The sequence below is a fragment of the Cuculus canorus genome, chromosome 3 (genome assembly GCF_017976375.1).
Source record: "Cuculus canorus isolate bCucCan1 chromosome 3, bCucCan1.pri, whole genome shotgun sequence".
In the NCBI taxonomy this organism is placed as follows: domain Eukaryota; kingdom Metazoa; phylum Chordata; class Aves; order Cuculiformes; family Cuculidae; genus Cuculus; species Cuculus canorus.
In genome coordinates, this window is record NC_071403.1 from 102,655,931 (window position 1) to 102,672,451 (window position 16,521).

The 16,521-nt window shown below is 37.6% G+C and overlaps 1 protein-coding gene across 3 annotated transcripts in view; it reads right to left on the bottom strand.

The window, feature by feature from the left end:
• Positions 1 to 1,240: 1,240 nt before the first annotated feature.
• BTBD9 (BTB domain containing 9) overlaps positions 1,241 to 16,521 on the bottom strand; it is a 124,452-nt gene continuing 109,171 nt past the window's right edge. For all 3 annotated transcript variants that reach the window (XM_054061558.1, XM_054061557.1, XM_054061559.1), the window contains one exon: positions 1,241 to 13,298. In XM_054061558.1, the coding sequence (XP_053917533.1) occupies positions 13,104 to 13,298 (195 nt within the window). In that variant the 3' untranslated portion in view covers positions 1,241 to 13,103. The remainder of the gene's footprint in view (positions 13,299 to 16,521) is intronic.

Sequence of the window (16,521 nt, forward strand, 5' to 3'; positions counted from 1 at the left end):
GAAGTGTTTAAACCACACCACCAGTCAAAACTGAACATGGCAAGTGGCAGATTTCTTGCTGTAAGTCATAGGTCTTAGTCTAGTTTGAAACAAACAGAAAGGTCAGTTTAATTGGGGAATTCAGATCTCATAAAATATGCAGGGTGGTGGGGCAGCAGCACAGGTTGCCCAGGGAAGCTGTGGCTGCCCCATCGCTGGAGGTGTTCAAGGCCAGGTTGGACGGGGCCTTTGGCAGCCTGATCCAGTGGGAGGTGTCCCTGCCCATGGCAGGGGGGGGTGGAAATAGATGATCTTTAAGCTCCCTTCCAACCCAAACTATTCTATGATTCTATGATAATGTATGTATGCTTATAATATTGCTCCAAATTCCAGAAAAATGGAAGCAATACTGGAGCTTTCTGACTGCTCTAATCAGGGGTAGTACTAAACCATAATTGTGACAAAACTTTCCCCAGGTAGCTTTTAAGACTTTTAATTTACTGGCTCTGTATTCATTTTTCTCTGCCCAAATACTTTTACAGATCTGCAGTTGGGAATGACGGAGTGATCTATATTGCCTTTCATCTAAAAATCCCTTTGACTAGTCCTATATGAGAACATGGATAAAGAAAATGTTTGTGTAGCAATGACATGCTTTTTTTCCCCTTTCAGTAGCTTCAATTTGAGAGTCAGAGAACAGAACTGACACCGGTAGGAAGCTCTCCACACTGGAGGTAAAACAGCACAAAGAGGAGGAAGGCTCCTGGGAGCAGGACAAGAAAGCAGTACCATTAAACAAATGGGAAAGTAGGTGTATGTATCAACTGGAAAGCTGTTGACTGGGAACATTTGCATACCCCTAGTGCTACCACCTGTGCTTTTGCTGAAAAACATATTTCTTCTAACAGCCTCAATTGCAAAGGCAGTGCTTTTTTATCCTCCTAGTAGGTTTTAACCTAGACAATACTAAGACAGCATCAAAAGCATAGGTAATTCCTTTCCTCATTCCAATCATTTCCAAAGATAATTGTTTCTGTTTTACATTATCATTAATAACCAGAAAAATAAACCTGTAGCTATAACGTAAGCTCACATACCAGCAGCAAACTTCTACTGATGCTATTCAGCTTAGATAGAACATGGCTAAAAGAGCATCATGACATATTTTCCATTTATATTAATAAAAACTCATTTACTCACGTATTAATACTGAAACTATTAGCTTAAAAATACTTCTACAAAAGAAAATGTCGCTTCCATCATGTGATGCTGAAGTCTAAATGGTGCAAGTAGCAATAAAACTACACCATGTCAGCACCTTAGCAAAAATATCTTTTCACCCAGCAGTTGATAACAGAACGTGATAATGTTACATCTGAATTAAAACAACAAGGATATTTATGTAGCGGTCTAGCACAGAGCATGCAGCATAAAGAACACGCCTGTCAGAGAATGCTGTACAAAGAGATGCATTTCATTTCTTAAAAATACACATCTTAAATCTTCATTTCATGAGACTGTTAGAAAGCAAGACCTTTTGAGATCCTTACAGTGGTGTCAGTTTAATACATTAAAATGATGGATTAAAAGCAAATTGCCTTGTTAAACAGAATGGACGTGTAGAACTGCACCAGGAAGCCTCAGCAAATTTCTAATACTCTTACAATACCTCTAATTGATATATTCAGGTACATTTGTTTGTGCATGATCTCTTTATAAGTTTTGTGCCTAATGAAACCACAATCTCAGGCTATTTGTCAGTCCCCCTTCCCACCCCGCACAGAGTTCAGACTTGGTCTCGTGCAGCCTCCAAGGCAAGGGCAATCAGTTGTTGCCAGAATCACTTTTATATGGTTTTCAAACAGCAGTTCTGGCATCTGCAACAAAGCTTACTACCTAGGAATACAACAGTCCACATTTTAAAAGCTCCCAAGTTCTCTGAATCAAATTATGAATCCCTCATTAAGCATGTGTATGCACATAGCTTATTTGCTTGAAGCCATTTGTGTACATCAGGTATGCAGAAACATGACCTACAGGCAAAGAAGTCTTTATATTAAATAAGAACAGCTGAGTCTTGACCTATGTTGTTGTCTTGCACATGGGCTCCAGGCAGTAGGTCACATGATTTGAGAATAACTGAGGCAAGAGGGAGTAGCTAAGCATAGACAGGGGAGCAGATGCTCTGGAGAGCAGTTAGCTCTCCATGAGAATGACCAAAACCCCTGGCTATTCCATAGCTGTGCTTCTTTGGTTGAGGGGTACACTCATTACCTGAATACAGCACAGGCAGACCCTGAGCAGCAGCTCCTGTCTTCTAAAAATCACAGCACAAGCAGTAGTGAAGGACTATGAATGAAAACTGGAGACAGAGAAGCAAGTCTCAGCACATGTATGACCCAACAGATCTGAGAAATTACAATCTTGTTTCCTCCTTGGTAATCACATAACGGGAAAACTCAGGATGGCTTTTGTAGAGGAAATAATTACCTCACAAATACGCTTGATGCCTTGAAGAAGTCAATAAGCAGAAGGATACCAGTGATCTTGTTCGTAATTATATTTAGGTTTCCAAAAAGGTTTTAATAAGGCTCTTCACAGAATCTCACTCTGCTGTGGGTGACCATCAGAGACAGGATGCCAGAGCAGGGATACTGTATCTCTCACCAGAGGCTCCAGGGAACCGAGCTGTTGTAGGACACAGAATGTTCTCTCATAAAGAAATAACTGTTCAAAAAGATAGGAAACCAAATACGCCTTTTCTGTTCTAACACCACCTCCTCTTGTTAAGTTGATTTTACCCTGCAGATAGTGATATTTCAGTGCTAAGCAACACCATCTCCCATGTACACATACTGTGAATGCTCACATTCAAAAAAACACAGGGAGGTGTTTGAACAAACAGAGCTACAGAAGTAAGCATTTCCACAATCACATCGATAATAATGATATAATAATCATTCTGGCTTTCATCCTTTCTGCAAGCCAGAATGGAACCTGCACAGCAGTCAGTTTGTTGCTGAGGGGGGTGAAGATTTGTGAATATTTCGGCTTCTGGGCCTAAAAACCACCTATTTTTACTCTCAAAATCTAATAATAACTATCAAATATACTAATTAACACAGAAAAGAAATGTTACTTATGGCATTGTACGGTTTGCTGTGGTACCTCAGCTTGATCTCGCTCCTTCGTGTCATACTTCCACATTTCAAGTTTGACCTCTCCGCTTTCTAGGTAACAGAGGTTAAACACGTTCATGAAAGGAATAGCACAACACCCCTACAACTGCTTAAAAGATTACAGGATATAGGAATGTATTGTAGTTAGTGGAGAACAGTCACTGCTTTAGGGCATGAAGTTCTGAAATCCAGGCAAGGCTTACAAAAATTCTCTTTCATATGTGAGACTGATAAGCTATTCCAACGAAGGCCTAATGTTCATGAATCAACACTCAGTGCTCCCACCTTTCATAGTAGTCCAAAAGGAAACATATGTTCTAAATGCATCTAAAAAATCATCAAGCCTTTTTTTTGTTCATTTGAAAATAGATTCCCAACTCTCAAAATATTTGCCGCATTGTTTTTTGAAGTACAGTGAAACATTCATCCATACACTTCTTCCACAGAGTACAGTGTCACATTCTGGTAGCAACCTACAGCAGTTGTTCTCGACATCCCCAGTAGCTGCCCAGATGCCCACTGGCGTGACGGTCACTGAGAAAATCACCAGTGATTTTCTATGTTGATATTAAAACTGAGTCATTATGAGTTAATACATCAATTATGACTATATTCATTTCCTTGCCATGCTGGGATGTTAATCCAGTTCTGCCAAAACTCTTCTATTCCCACATGCAGTATGTGAGCAGCACCAGACAGGCACAACCATTATTTTAACAAAACTACAGACAAGCAGTCAAACACAAAAGATCACTTTATTTCTCAAATCACACCCTTCTCATTCTTGAGAAGGTGTATTTCCAATTCTCACTATTTTAAATATACTCTGTATTTTCCTGTGAAGTTAAATACTTTAAAGAAAAATCCCCAAAGCTATAAATACAAAGCACAACAGTTTCATTTTATCATTTGCTTTGAGCATTGCCTTGTCCTGCATCCACTCTGGAGAGTTTTGCTGCTCTTTGAAGCTGTTACAAAAGAAATCCAGAGCCAGTCTTCCTTGCTCTTCTGAACCCTCTGCTGATCAGCTGTTAATACAAACTGTTAATAGAATACTAGAGCATGCACAGAATAGCTTATAACAGTTTAGTAATTGCAATTGTCACCATTGATTACAAATACACAGATTGTTACTAAGGATGTAATTCTGATGCTTCTTTTGTAGATGCGCATAAAAAATGCCATTACATTTAATGATGTGCATGTCTGCTCGTGAAAAGGAAATCAGCACTAACAAGGTTTGTTGGATTGTTCAATGGATAACTTACAAAACCAGACAATTCCCAAAGTTATTGATTGGCTCACTGCAGCACAACCTGCAACCATCATTTTACCTGAAACCTAATTAGCCCAAATGGTTGGCAATGTGTATCCATAGCGGTATAAAATATTACCAAGGTCATCAGAACATACCATGGGGGGTTTATTCTCATATGATGAGCACAGTCCAATGCGATAGCACAGCTCCTGCTAACAGCCGTGAATGGAGGTCTGACAACACAATTTTTATGGCAGTTGTCACAGTAAAGGAGAGGTGAAAGTAGTCCAGTGCAGGCAATATCACGTTCCTTCAAAGAGCCGAGACCAGAAAGTTGAAGAGCTTCCCTTATCAGAAGCTGTACTCCTGAAAAGTTTTGCTTGGAAGAGGTGTCAGTATGAACCTGAATGGGTGTGGCTGTGAATTCATTTCAGTTACATGTCTTATTCCAGAGACTGTATTATTGAACATGCAATCAGGGTCTGGCAGGCTGATTTTGCTACATATACATGCACTTAAAAGAACATCCAAAGACTATGATGAAGTATAAACTTCAGCTGAAACTCATACCTGCTCTTAAGAAGGTCTGAGGTAGTTCAGAACCATTCTGTGTTTAGAAGATATGAGAAACAAGCAATTTAATGCACATAACTTTCTAAAACAGAATAATTGCCACAGATAATGGGAATGTAAACATATAATTTTAAACTACTGTCAAGAATGAGGAGCACTGATAGATATGAGTGAAAAAAATCATTAAAAGCTGAAATTCCATTTAGCATGGCTCCTTATAGCGTCATAGAATTGTTTGGGTTAGAAGCTACCTTGAAGATCACCTAGTTTCAACCCCCTGCCATGGGCAGGGACAATTTCCACTAGACCATGTTGCTCAAAGCCTCCTCCAACCTGGCTTTGAACACCTCCAAGGATGGGGCATACACTGCTTCTTGGGGCAACCTGTGCCAGTGCCTCACCATCCTCACAGTAAAAAAAATAAATTATTCTTGCTATCTAATCTAAACCGATGCTCTTTGAGTTTAAAATCACTACCACTTGTTCTATCACTGCACTCCCTGATAAAGAGCCCCCTCCCCGCCACACACACTTTAAGTACTGAAGGGCCACTATAAGGTCTTCTGGGAACCTTCTCTTCTCTAGGCTGAACAAGCCAAACTCTCTCAGCCTGTCTGATACAGGTGGTGCTCCAGCTCTCTGATCATCTTCATGGCCCTCCTCTGGACTTGCTCTAACAGATCCATGTCCTTCCTGTGCTGAGGACTCCAGAATAGATGGTAGTACTCCAGGTGAGGTCTCATGAGAGCAGAGGAGAGGGAAGAATCACTGCCCTTGACTCACTGGTCACACTTCTTTTGATGCAGCCCAGGGTATGTTTGGCTTTCTGGGCTGCAGGTGCACATTATCAGCTCCTGTTGAGCTTCTCATCTTTGAAGGAACAATATTAACATTCACTCCAGAAAGAAAGCCAATGCTAATGAGGAAATAGAGCAAAGCAGAAAGGAAAGCAAATTTTACAAGCTATTGGACAAGGTTCTTAGTTACGGGCACTAAATTGTGAAGTAATGTTATACCTCCCAAAGTAAGTCTATCTGCTCAATGTGATGTTGGCATCTCCAGGGAGCTGATATACCTTCACACAGGAATGCCAAAAAGTTATGAATTCTTTTGAAGTTCACTTTCAAGAATGCAATTTATTTAGAAAACAACACTTAGGTACAACTAAAACATTGAGTAATGCACAACTGACCAATTTAGCATAAATATGGTGCATCATGGTGAGCGAGAAATACTTAGACAAGCCTGTATAAGGTCTGACTTACTACTTAAGTCAACAGAAAACCTCTGATTAATTTTTCTTTTAAGGGTCACAAACAGTGTGAACAGACTAAGGAAAGTACAGGCTCCAAAAGGACTAGTATTTCCCACATACACTTTTTGCTCACTAGCACTTGACAGCCTAGTGGTAGTTGCCTTTAAAGTCTGATGTGAAAAAACTTGGATGAGAATATTTTACTCAGCATATCACAAAGACATAAAAGTAAATGAATTAAAAAAATCTTTAATATATCACAATTTAGAGGAAAATTCCAGGGAACATCAGAGCATCAGCAATAAGATGCTAGGTAGGGAGGAAAAGGAGTAACAAGCAGATCTGGGGCAGCATGTAGGAAAACGCAAGAGCTGTGAGGACTGGAGCCAAACAGAACTAACTCAGACCATAAGAATCATATCTTCCTGTTGCTCTTCCCATAGATACTAACATCTTGCTTCCTACATTCTCTTCCTCTCTTTTTTCCAGTGCTCACTTTCAGATGAGTGATAGAATCCTTAACAAAATAACCAAAATTAAAAACCAAGTCCATTTAGAAACACATCTTTGCAATTAGTCACTTCATCTTGGGTAACACATACATTTTCTTAGTTGTATCTGCACAGATGCACACATATTAAGTCCATACCAGTCTTTGTCCCAAACTGCTCCCTGCAACTGAAGCTCCCGCTCTAAGAGTGAAATGTTTCTAGTTTAATCATCTAAGCCCTATGAACTTTGTATTATTGCATAAAAACATTCACTCCAAGTATCTGCCTCTCAAAATGACATAATTCCTGAAACAGATCCTAATCATACAACACTGATACCCTTGTTATTAAAAATGCATAAACAAACTCAGAAAACCACCCAAATGGGATCCTGGCCTGTACAGAGCAGAAGCAACCTGCCCTTGCTCTCTAGCAATGAACCCGCGTGACTGTTTCAAAAGCTCTTTCTCAGTGTGACAATCTCCACGAGAAATTCCTGTGATGAATTCAACAATCTTTTAGCAGCTGAAAACAACTAAAACCCCCAACAGACAGCAGCAGAAGACTCCAAAAAAAACCCCAACAAACCAATGCTGGGGACTGACTATGCTTCAAAAGCACAATCTAAGTTTTTTCTGTAAAGATAAAAACTTTTTAACATCTGTTGTTAAACACATTTCTTGGATTCCAGGTATTAAACCTAAATTAGTTTATCATTATAGTTGAGGAGGACAAAGAGAACAGATAGATGATATAGGTTAAAACTGATACAAAGGAATTTCTGGTAAGTGTGCAAGCTCCCTGCTTCTGCTACAGAAAGAAGCTGCAATAGCTACTATTCACTTGAATTATGTGGCACAGTTTTAGACACACTAATTATCCTCCTTACAGTAATACAGCCCAGCTTACTCAGTGTTTCAGGAGTCACTTGCTGCTTTTTGGACGCAGCATTTGCCGTAAGACACCACATAGGTCAGTTTTGTAAACTCATCAAACTACTTTATGTAGACTGAGGTGATCACATATCTGCCAGTTTTCAGGAGACACTGGATAATTCTGAAAAATCATGAGAAAGGATGTTGCTCTCTTTTCACTGAGTGACAAGGACATGCATAAAGAAGTGATAAAAATGAAATAGATGAGTGAAAGTTCTAATGAGGAAAACTATGTACATTGTACCAATAGTGCAGCTCTCCTTTGCAATAGCAGAGGGCCTAAAGTAGCAGGAGGCACTGGACAGGCACTGTTAGACCTTTGTCAGGTTGTCACCATTCATTCAGGTTTTTAGCCAAAATAATTTAAACTTCAAGAATTTGAAGAATGTCAATGGGTGATAATGTCTAATGCCAAGGATGTGTTATTATTTAAACGCTAATTCTTTGCTTACCTCCACCATTTGTATATACCACAGTAATTAAACACATACAGTATTACAAAACTGATATGTAGTTGTACTGGCATTAGATCTATTCCTGAATGGCACATGCCTGCAGTTTTCTCATATTACACTACAGCTGTTAATTCGGGCTTTCTTTGCCCAAGACAAGTTGCAGGGTGACCTAAAAACTATTTTTATAGTAAGTATTTTCAAAATCCAACCTAGATCCAGATTCTGTCATGGAGTACGGGTGGGGTTTTGACATTACCTCAGCCAAATCTGTGTAATAAAAGCTTATGAGGGTGAAAGAAAAGACTGCAGGGTTTTTTTAGCAATTAACAAAAGCCATATAAAGGCTCACTCTGTAAACCCTGCAAGTCATAGCATACAAGGTCGCTAGAAGGAATATAGGTGTTTTCTTCGGACTGCACCCTTATTTGTGAAGAGCATTTAATTTGCTGTATTTTACTTATCTGACTACAGCCAGATTAACAGCACTTAAGTACTAGTCAAAGCTTTGGACCTGGCCTCCCATACCTTGTTTAGACACTTGCACATTTTAAGCAACCATAAAACAGAATCAGCATCCTGCGATACCACAGTGGTAGCATTTCAAACTTGCCTGCATAGAATTGTTTTGGAACTTCAGAACGTATTCTAAACTCAAGCTAAATAATTAGCTGCTAGCTTAATTCAATTCTGAACAACAAGTTCAGAAAATACTAAGCATTCTAATCTAAATACAGTAGTAACTGAGAGATGGGGATGGGAACCAGGCCTTAAGCATGCTCCGGGATCTACAAATAATTACTTTTGAAGCATAGTTTCGTCCCTCTGGAAACTGATATCATGACATACAAGCCCCAACTTTTACTCTTAAACACATTAACTCTTAACTGGCTCTGACAATTTGCTGACTACTCCAGCCATGCATTCACTTGCTCAATTGATGGTATATCACCACCTGTCAAAACATAAGCCAATTAATACTTTCATAGAGAAAAAACAACATACAGCGTGCCTACTTTCTGTGAAGTCACATCTAAATTCCAGTTCTTTATTGAGTGTCTCTGAGTGGGCATCAGCGTATAAACAGAACTACTAACGTATAACAATCAGCGTATAATAAAAAAATGGCATTGACTTTGTTTTCTAATCTTCGTGCTGACTCTAGATGTACAAAACAGTGCTAAATAATGAGCAGATGCTCTAATGTATTTGGTTGGAAGATTTAATTTACTTAAAGTAGAATAGTTATAGACAACTTTTTCTTTCTTTAATGGAAAATCTCATCAAGTCAGACACTAAGCTGAATTCTCTAATTTGATATTACCATTAGTAAAGATGAAGATGTGTTAAATTCATTTGAATTTTTCAGCAATGCTGAGAAACACTGAGCTCTTTCATGAGTTGCCATAATAAACAAGAAAAAACACTTTCAAGGGGGAAAATAAAAAGAGAAATTGAGCTCTAAACTGCAATGAACAACAGTTCTTTCTCTAATGAAATGGGTGATTCCTCCCCTGTATGATCTTTTACATTATACTTGGATTAACTTCTTGTCACCGTAATTCCATTTAGCATGCCATTTGAAAGTGTTTTAGAGCTGACTGGCAATGGCTTGAAAACAGAGCTGCACAATTTTGCTCACTTCAGAAGCTAATTTTCCTGGATAAATCAGTTTTAAGGAGCTGAACATTTATGTGAATAAAAATCTTTTAAATGCACTTGGAATAAGTTAATTAAATAAACAGACTTTAGAGAAAGCTTTGTTGAGCTCCATGTAAGTCAGGCCCAGATGTGAATTCAACTTAGGAATAAAAACTGAGTAAAAGAGGCTTGGAGAATTTAAAGACAGTAATTACTTTAACTAAAGTATTAAATAGGAATAATGACTCAATACTGACAATATAGTTAGTTCTATTATATAGAAATCTAAACTCAGGTCTATTTTATAGTTTCTGACAAGAAAGCAATGAATACCTAGTCAGTTCTGCTCTACCTGTTTAGCAAATATGAGCAATTGATAACACAGTCCTAAATACACACAGCATTTCATCACCCTGTAACCCTGATACCATAAATACCCTGATGTTAAGTCATAACAGCACAACTTACTTTCACTGAAAGGAAAAAAAAAAAAAAGACTAAAAATATATTGCAGAAGACATACAAGAACTACATCTGAAATTGGGAGTCAATAAATACAGATAATAATTAGAAAGAATGAAAATATTCACACCAAGTCGCAAATCAGTTCTGTGTGAATTCTTCCTTTGTGTTGCTGGCAGCATGTTTAAGACAGAGATATATATTAGGCAATAAAGATAATATGGGTATTTGTTGGTGGGTAGTGTTAGAAGAGCAAGAAGAGTTCAGGTCACTTATAAACAATTTAACATTATTTCTCTGAATAAAAAGGTAAAAGATTCCCACTAGAAGATGTGAAGTTGCAGCAGGGCTTGTGTTAAAAGCCCAGGAGCTCTGAGGCCTGCAGAACCTGATACTGTTTGCTTTGGGAATCTCTCAGATCTGTTCATTCAGATTCTTGGCAGAGAACTAATATCACAGGAAATAAATTGCAATTTCTGTTTAACAGTGAGTCATAGGACAAGAACAAAAAGATGTGCAGTTGGTTATAGTCTACAGGACTTATTTGTATCATAAACATCAATTTCGCACAAAGATTACAAACGCAAAATCCTGTTGTCTCTCTGAGAGCCTGAACTCAGAACAGCTGGCACAAACTCGTTTTTATTCTCATGTTTAAACATTCTCTACAATGGTGACTACTAAAGACAAACAGCTAGGAAGTTATGCCCTTTGCTTATCCACAGCTTAAAAAAAGCAAATTCTTTTGATCAAACTGCAAAGAAATACCACCGCTGACACAAAAGGACTTGTCTAGCAAAGACAAGACACACTCCATGCAACTTGGTAGTTCCAGCATGGATTGCAACCAGAATACAAGAGTCTTCTAGTTTTACTCCTTTTAAAAACAAACAAACCAAAAAACACCCTCCAAACCAAAACTAAACAAAAAAGCCTGTCATGACTTTTTTGACCTATACTTAAACATGAGAGCTGTGCCCCTATTTGCTGGTCTCAATACTTTCATGCTCCAAACGCTGTTAAGCCATAAGGTAGGCTAACATCCAGATGAGGTGCTGGCTGGCATGAGCAGCATCTTGCCTCGGAACTCCAGACCATCTGAGGCAACTGTGGCACATGTTATAAGCTGTATGTAATGCAATGGGCATCCATCTTCACCAACAGACATTGAATTCACAATTCAGAAGACAGCAGTGGGAACGAAGGGTGCTATATGCAAACATCAGAACTCAACTGCTATTTGGCAATGAAAAATGCTATAATATTATTGATAAAGCCTACTCAATTTTATTTGAAACAAGAAAAAGGAAGCTTTTCTCCTTCAAAGCCTCTACTGCGATTCATTGCTAGCACATGTTATATTTCTTCCTGGTTTTAGCACAACCAGTATCCACCAGGGAAATTCTTTCAAATTAAGTAGTGTGATAAATTAACATGCTATTTGCTATGTTGATATAACTCATTTTATCACTATGGTTATGCAAAGGAAAACCGTATTTATTCTACAGTGGCTTTGTTTTCTTCTGACAAGCCCATTTGTCACCACGGGAAATTCCAAATTCATAAAACTGGATAGCTGACATTTCCAAAATAAGATACTTGGTGGGGAGTAACAATCCTCCTAATCAACTTTCCTAATTACATCAGCGTTTGTCTTAGTATAAAGTCACTTAATCCCATACTGAAAGACCAACATGGTGTTCTTCCTAAAAGTCACGTAGATCTTGAGTAAAAGACTGCATCATCTGTGGAAACAGAATAAGCAAAGTAGCAGGCAAGGTAATCCATACAGATACAGATGGATAATAGATACTGTGATTGTAAAGAAAGAGCCAGATCTTTTACAATACAGTGTAAAAGCATCGTATTTTATGAAGATTATGAGAAAAGTTTATGCACACACAGCCTTAGAATTTTTAGCTCCAGACTGTAAAACATTTTTTTCTTGGAAAAAAGTATCTGCAAACTCTTCTTTTTGTATTTGAACAACTGTGTGCTAGTGACCAGATGCAGTTCCACTTTTCTAAACCAAACACAACTGCTGATCTGTGGCAAGTTTTCTTAGAAATACAGGTAAAATTTAAGTAGTCATCTTCTGGATTGAAAAATAGGTTTGTCTTCAAGACGGTTGCTAGATCTAGGATATTCCCTTTTTGAGTGTATAAATGACAATTTTGTACTTTGAAAAGTCAACTTAGGTCAAAATTAATATAGCATCCACTAATTAGTTTGTTGATACCATGAAGGCTTTTTCTGTCACCCCACTGATGAATGAGGGAATTTGCATCTCAGCAGGTAAACATGTTTGATCCTTCTTTAATCTACAGCACAGCATTTGCTACAGCCCAGAATAACAGACAAAGTGGAATACAGAGTCAAAACAATTTAGGAAAGAGATTACTAGTTACAAAGAAATATGAACAAAGATTAACTTCTAAAAAATAACATATATTCTGGACTGATGTGTTCCATAAACATTTCTTTGCAATGTAAGCCTTCAGGGAACAAATACTTATTTCATATGCCTTCTATTCTGCTCGAGTAATTTTAGATTTCTACTGTAGCTCTGGCCTTTTATTTCCTTCTGTTCTCCTTGCCTTGGTTAGATTAGAGAGGTAGGGTGTTAATAGGGTACTTGATGAAGATTGAAGACCTATTCTCTCCCCCCTCGGAGACCAGCCTGATTTGAACAAATTGAGGAGAGCAAAGCAGTCTCTTCATGTCCTTGGGAAAAGCCTTTTCCATTTCAGCATTGCCAGGTTTCAGACATGGTCCCCTTTGTTCACAGACAAAATGAAAGAAAAGGTGCCAGCACAAGAAAGTTCTGAATAATTTTAAATAACATCAGCAGGGCTGCAAAAACTCCCTTCAATCTCCTTTACTGTTGGTGAGCATGTGAACGCGAAGTGGATCCAGGAGGGGAATGCAGGGAACTAGTGCTTGCAGCTCGACCAGGGCGAGAAACAAGCTGTTGTCCACCAGTTCCCACCTCTGCTGTTGCCACTTCCTTACTGCTCTCATCCTTGTGGGTACTGTTTTGTGCTGGGCACTCAAAATGGACACAGTGAAACACCTGGAGAGAATGAAAAATGAAGATAAAGTAAACAATTAAAAGCTGGCAAGACCATGATCACCATGAGGTCAAAAACGTCTATCCATGGGCCACAAACATTGTAACAGTCATACAACTGGAGCAAAAGAAGGCCTTCAAATTATATCAACCTGTACACATTGCACTAAAAATCAGAAAGACAATCCAAAGTGGATAGAGATACTTTTAAATGATTGTTTTCTTTGCCAAGTAGAATAAATATCTACTACATGCTATCAGATGACAACAATTATATTAATTGTCTTAAATGTATCATATGATCTAATTTATCCCTCTAAAGACTGAATATTCATACACAATAGAAATGAAATTTAAATCATTACCAACATGATTCTATTTCAACATTGCTCTCTGCTGTAATAGTGAGCTCTACAAACATATCCTGGATTATGCAGCAAAGCATTCAGAGTGTCCAAGGAAGCTGCTGCTTCAACAGATGAAATATTCCATTCCAAATAGTGATCATTTTTGGATGTTTCAAACAATACCTGAGACCACTTTACAGATGACTGTATCTTAAGTTAAGAAGACCCTCTGTTTAAGCATTTTTTCCAATTTATTTTCTACTTTACTTATTCTTAACTTCTACTGGAAGTGTCTGGGAGGAGAAGGAGCAAGAGCTCTTCAAAATGGTTACAAAATTTCTTTCCACATGATTTCTCATTGCTATGAATTGCATAGATTTACCACATAGGAGACTAGTAAACCTTCTCTTATACTGATATAAAATATGCTATTTTGCCATGCATTTCAGTTTTATAAAGCTTGATGAATATTAAAAACTGGATTTTAAAGTTATTGTTTTAACTTATTTTTGTATGCTTTTATGACACCTTCTATCTTTCTTCTTGCAAGATCATATCTTTAAAGCTCTTCTCACAAACAAAAGTAATCTCTTATAATCTTCAGTGCCCTTTCCCAGACCCAGCCTTCCAAGTTAATATGGACAAAATCAAATACCATAAACAAGACACGGATATATGACATATTCATACAAAACTAAAGAATAATATATTTTCTAGCCTTTCTTCAATCCAAATGAAAATCCTATTATGCTTTTTGACCATCCCTGCTCAACGGCACATTGAGCAGATGTCTGCAGTGACATCTCTGCAACAACCCCTGGGTCTCTTCTGAGAAGGCAGCTAACTAATTCAAATTCTGACAGCATACATGAAATGAATAAAAAAATATTCACAGTCCGTTTTTTTTTCCATCTCCACTATATTTTCCTATGCTTCTGTGAGAATTCTTGCAGTTTTTTACACAGACGCATACTGCTGCTTGTTTATAGTTCTATATATACACACTCACGCAAAGAAGTATTATTATGCCTTCATAGATACACATATGAACAGTCTAACAAATCTAGACCTGTACCCACACAGACACAGATGCACAACATGTTTTTTCTCTGCATTTCTTCTGGTGAGTATTTTCTAAGGCTGAACTAATTTCTACAATGGAATCTGCTACAGTTCTTGAGAAACCAGTTTTTTTGCATTCAGCTACACTTTTTGAGAAGCTCCTTTTACATTCATCCAGCTCCCATGTTTTTAAAGTAACAGCTATTATCATTTTTGCAGCCACGCTTATCAGGATTTGTAGGAAAGAACATTATCTCATCAGTGCACATCTGTAATATGCTGCTTTCCTTGGAAACCAGCACAGCCTAAAGAATGGGATGGAGTTCTCCAAGTCAGGAGGCTCCATTCCTACTCTATCCCACACGAATAATGTTTCTCGTTTGAAACTTCATAGTGACACGTTTTTTTAAACATAGCATAGATACCACTGAAATTTAGTTAATACGAGTCTATAAGGTCTGAAGTGCCTGATTCTTAAAGTGTAACTTTAATTTTTACCAATTCTTTCACATTAAATTCTTAAAGCTTAAGTCGGCGTCTGGCACATGAACAAGCCTGTGATTTTATAGCAATTTTCAGTTGCTTTGCCACTTCAACATACAGAGAATACAGCTTGTGAAAGAAGCACAGGACAGAGAAGTAAAGCTGAGCTCATCTACTTCATCCAATATTGGAATTATGTATTTCAGAACAGTATTACTAAAACAAATAATCTTGAATGTGTTTCTCTAAAAACGCAGTGATTACAGTTCAGCATCATTCTCTGATCAATGGCATGTTGTACTTCCCAGATATTTTAAGGAATGTTCAATACAAAAAGCAGGAAGGCCAAGTACATATACCCTGGTGCAGTAATTTGTAAGACAAAGCTCTCACATTAGCAACTAGGCGTCCTTTCCAGGTCAGTAATACTGAGGAGGAATAACAAGATAAAACTTACACAGTTAAAGCATCAGGTGACCTGTCTGACAAATAAATGATGACAAGAACTAGGGAAAAAAAAAAATCCTTTCTTTAGAAAAGGAGGAGATCTAGAAGCTCAAGAAAACAAGAAGTTACACTTCTATTATGTTCCAACATATCAAAAAATACTTGTGAACATTGTGTCTTTCAAAACTTGGAAAACATCGTAAGGGAAAAGATGAGCTTAGAAGACGAAATCCTTCACAAAATAAAGAAATTACATAGGATTTTTTGCAATTCCAAAAATCAACTCTTTCCCCTTGGAAAATACAGTTTTTGACTCAAAGCTCAAAGGTACATGTTGGTAGAACAAGGATCCCTGTATGTATTACAGCAAAACTCCTTGATGAGAACATGCTGCCATTCATTAGCATCTTTTGTTTAAAATAAGAATGGTTGACATAAAATACAACCAGCTGCAGGTAAATAATTCTGGAAACTGCTCCTGTTCTTACTTGAGAGATTACCAAGACTCCAGAACAAGCTAAGATTTTGGTTACACTGTAATTACTTAAATGGGAATTATGAAAAATATCTCACTGCCTTCTTTAGAAAATGAAAATTTATAACAAAATGTTACAGATCATCTGTTTAACATACATCAAACAATGTCATATGTGCATGCTGATAGCGTTCCTACTCTACAAGTTTTAGGAGAAATATTATTTTAAAAAAACAAGTTAGTGTTGGGTATAGGTTTTAAAGACAAAAGAGGAAAAGACCTAGAATAGCAGCATGTGTTTGTATTTCCATTGAGCCATTACATGGACAGCTATAATCTGCATATGCCAATCTTTATTACAGTTATGCAGTGCCCCATATAAATAACTACACAGAATATTAATTTCATTGGC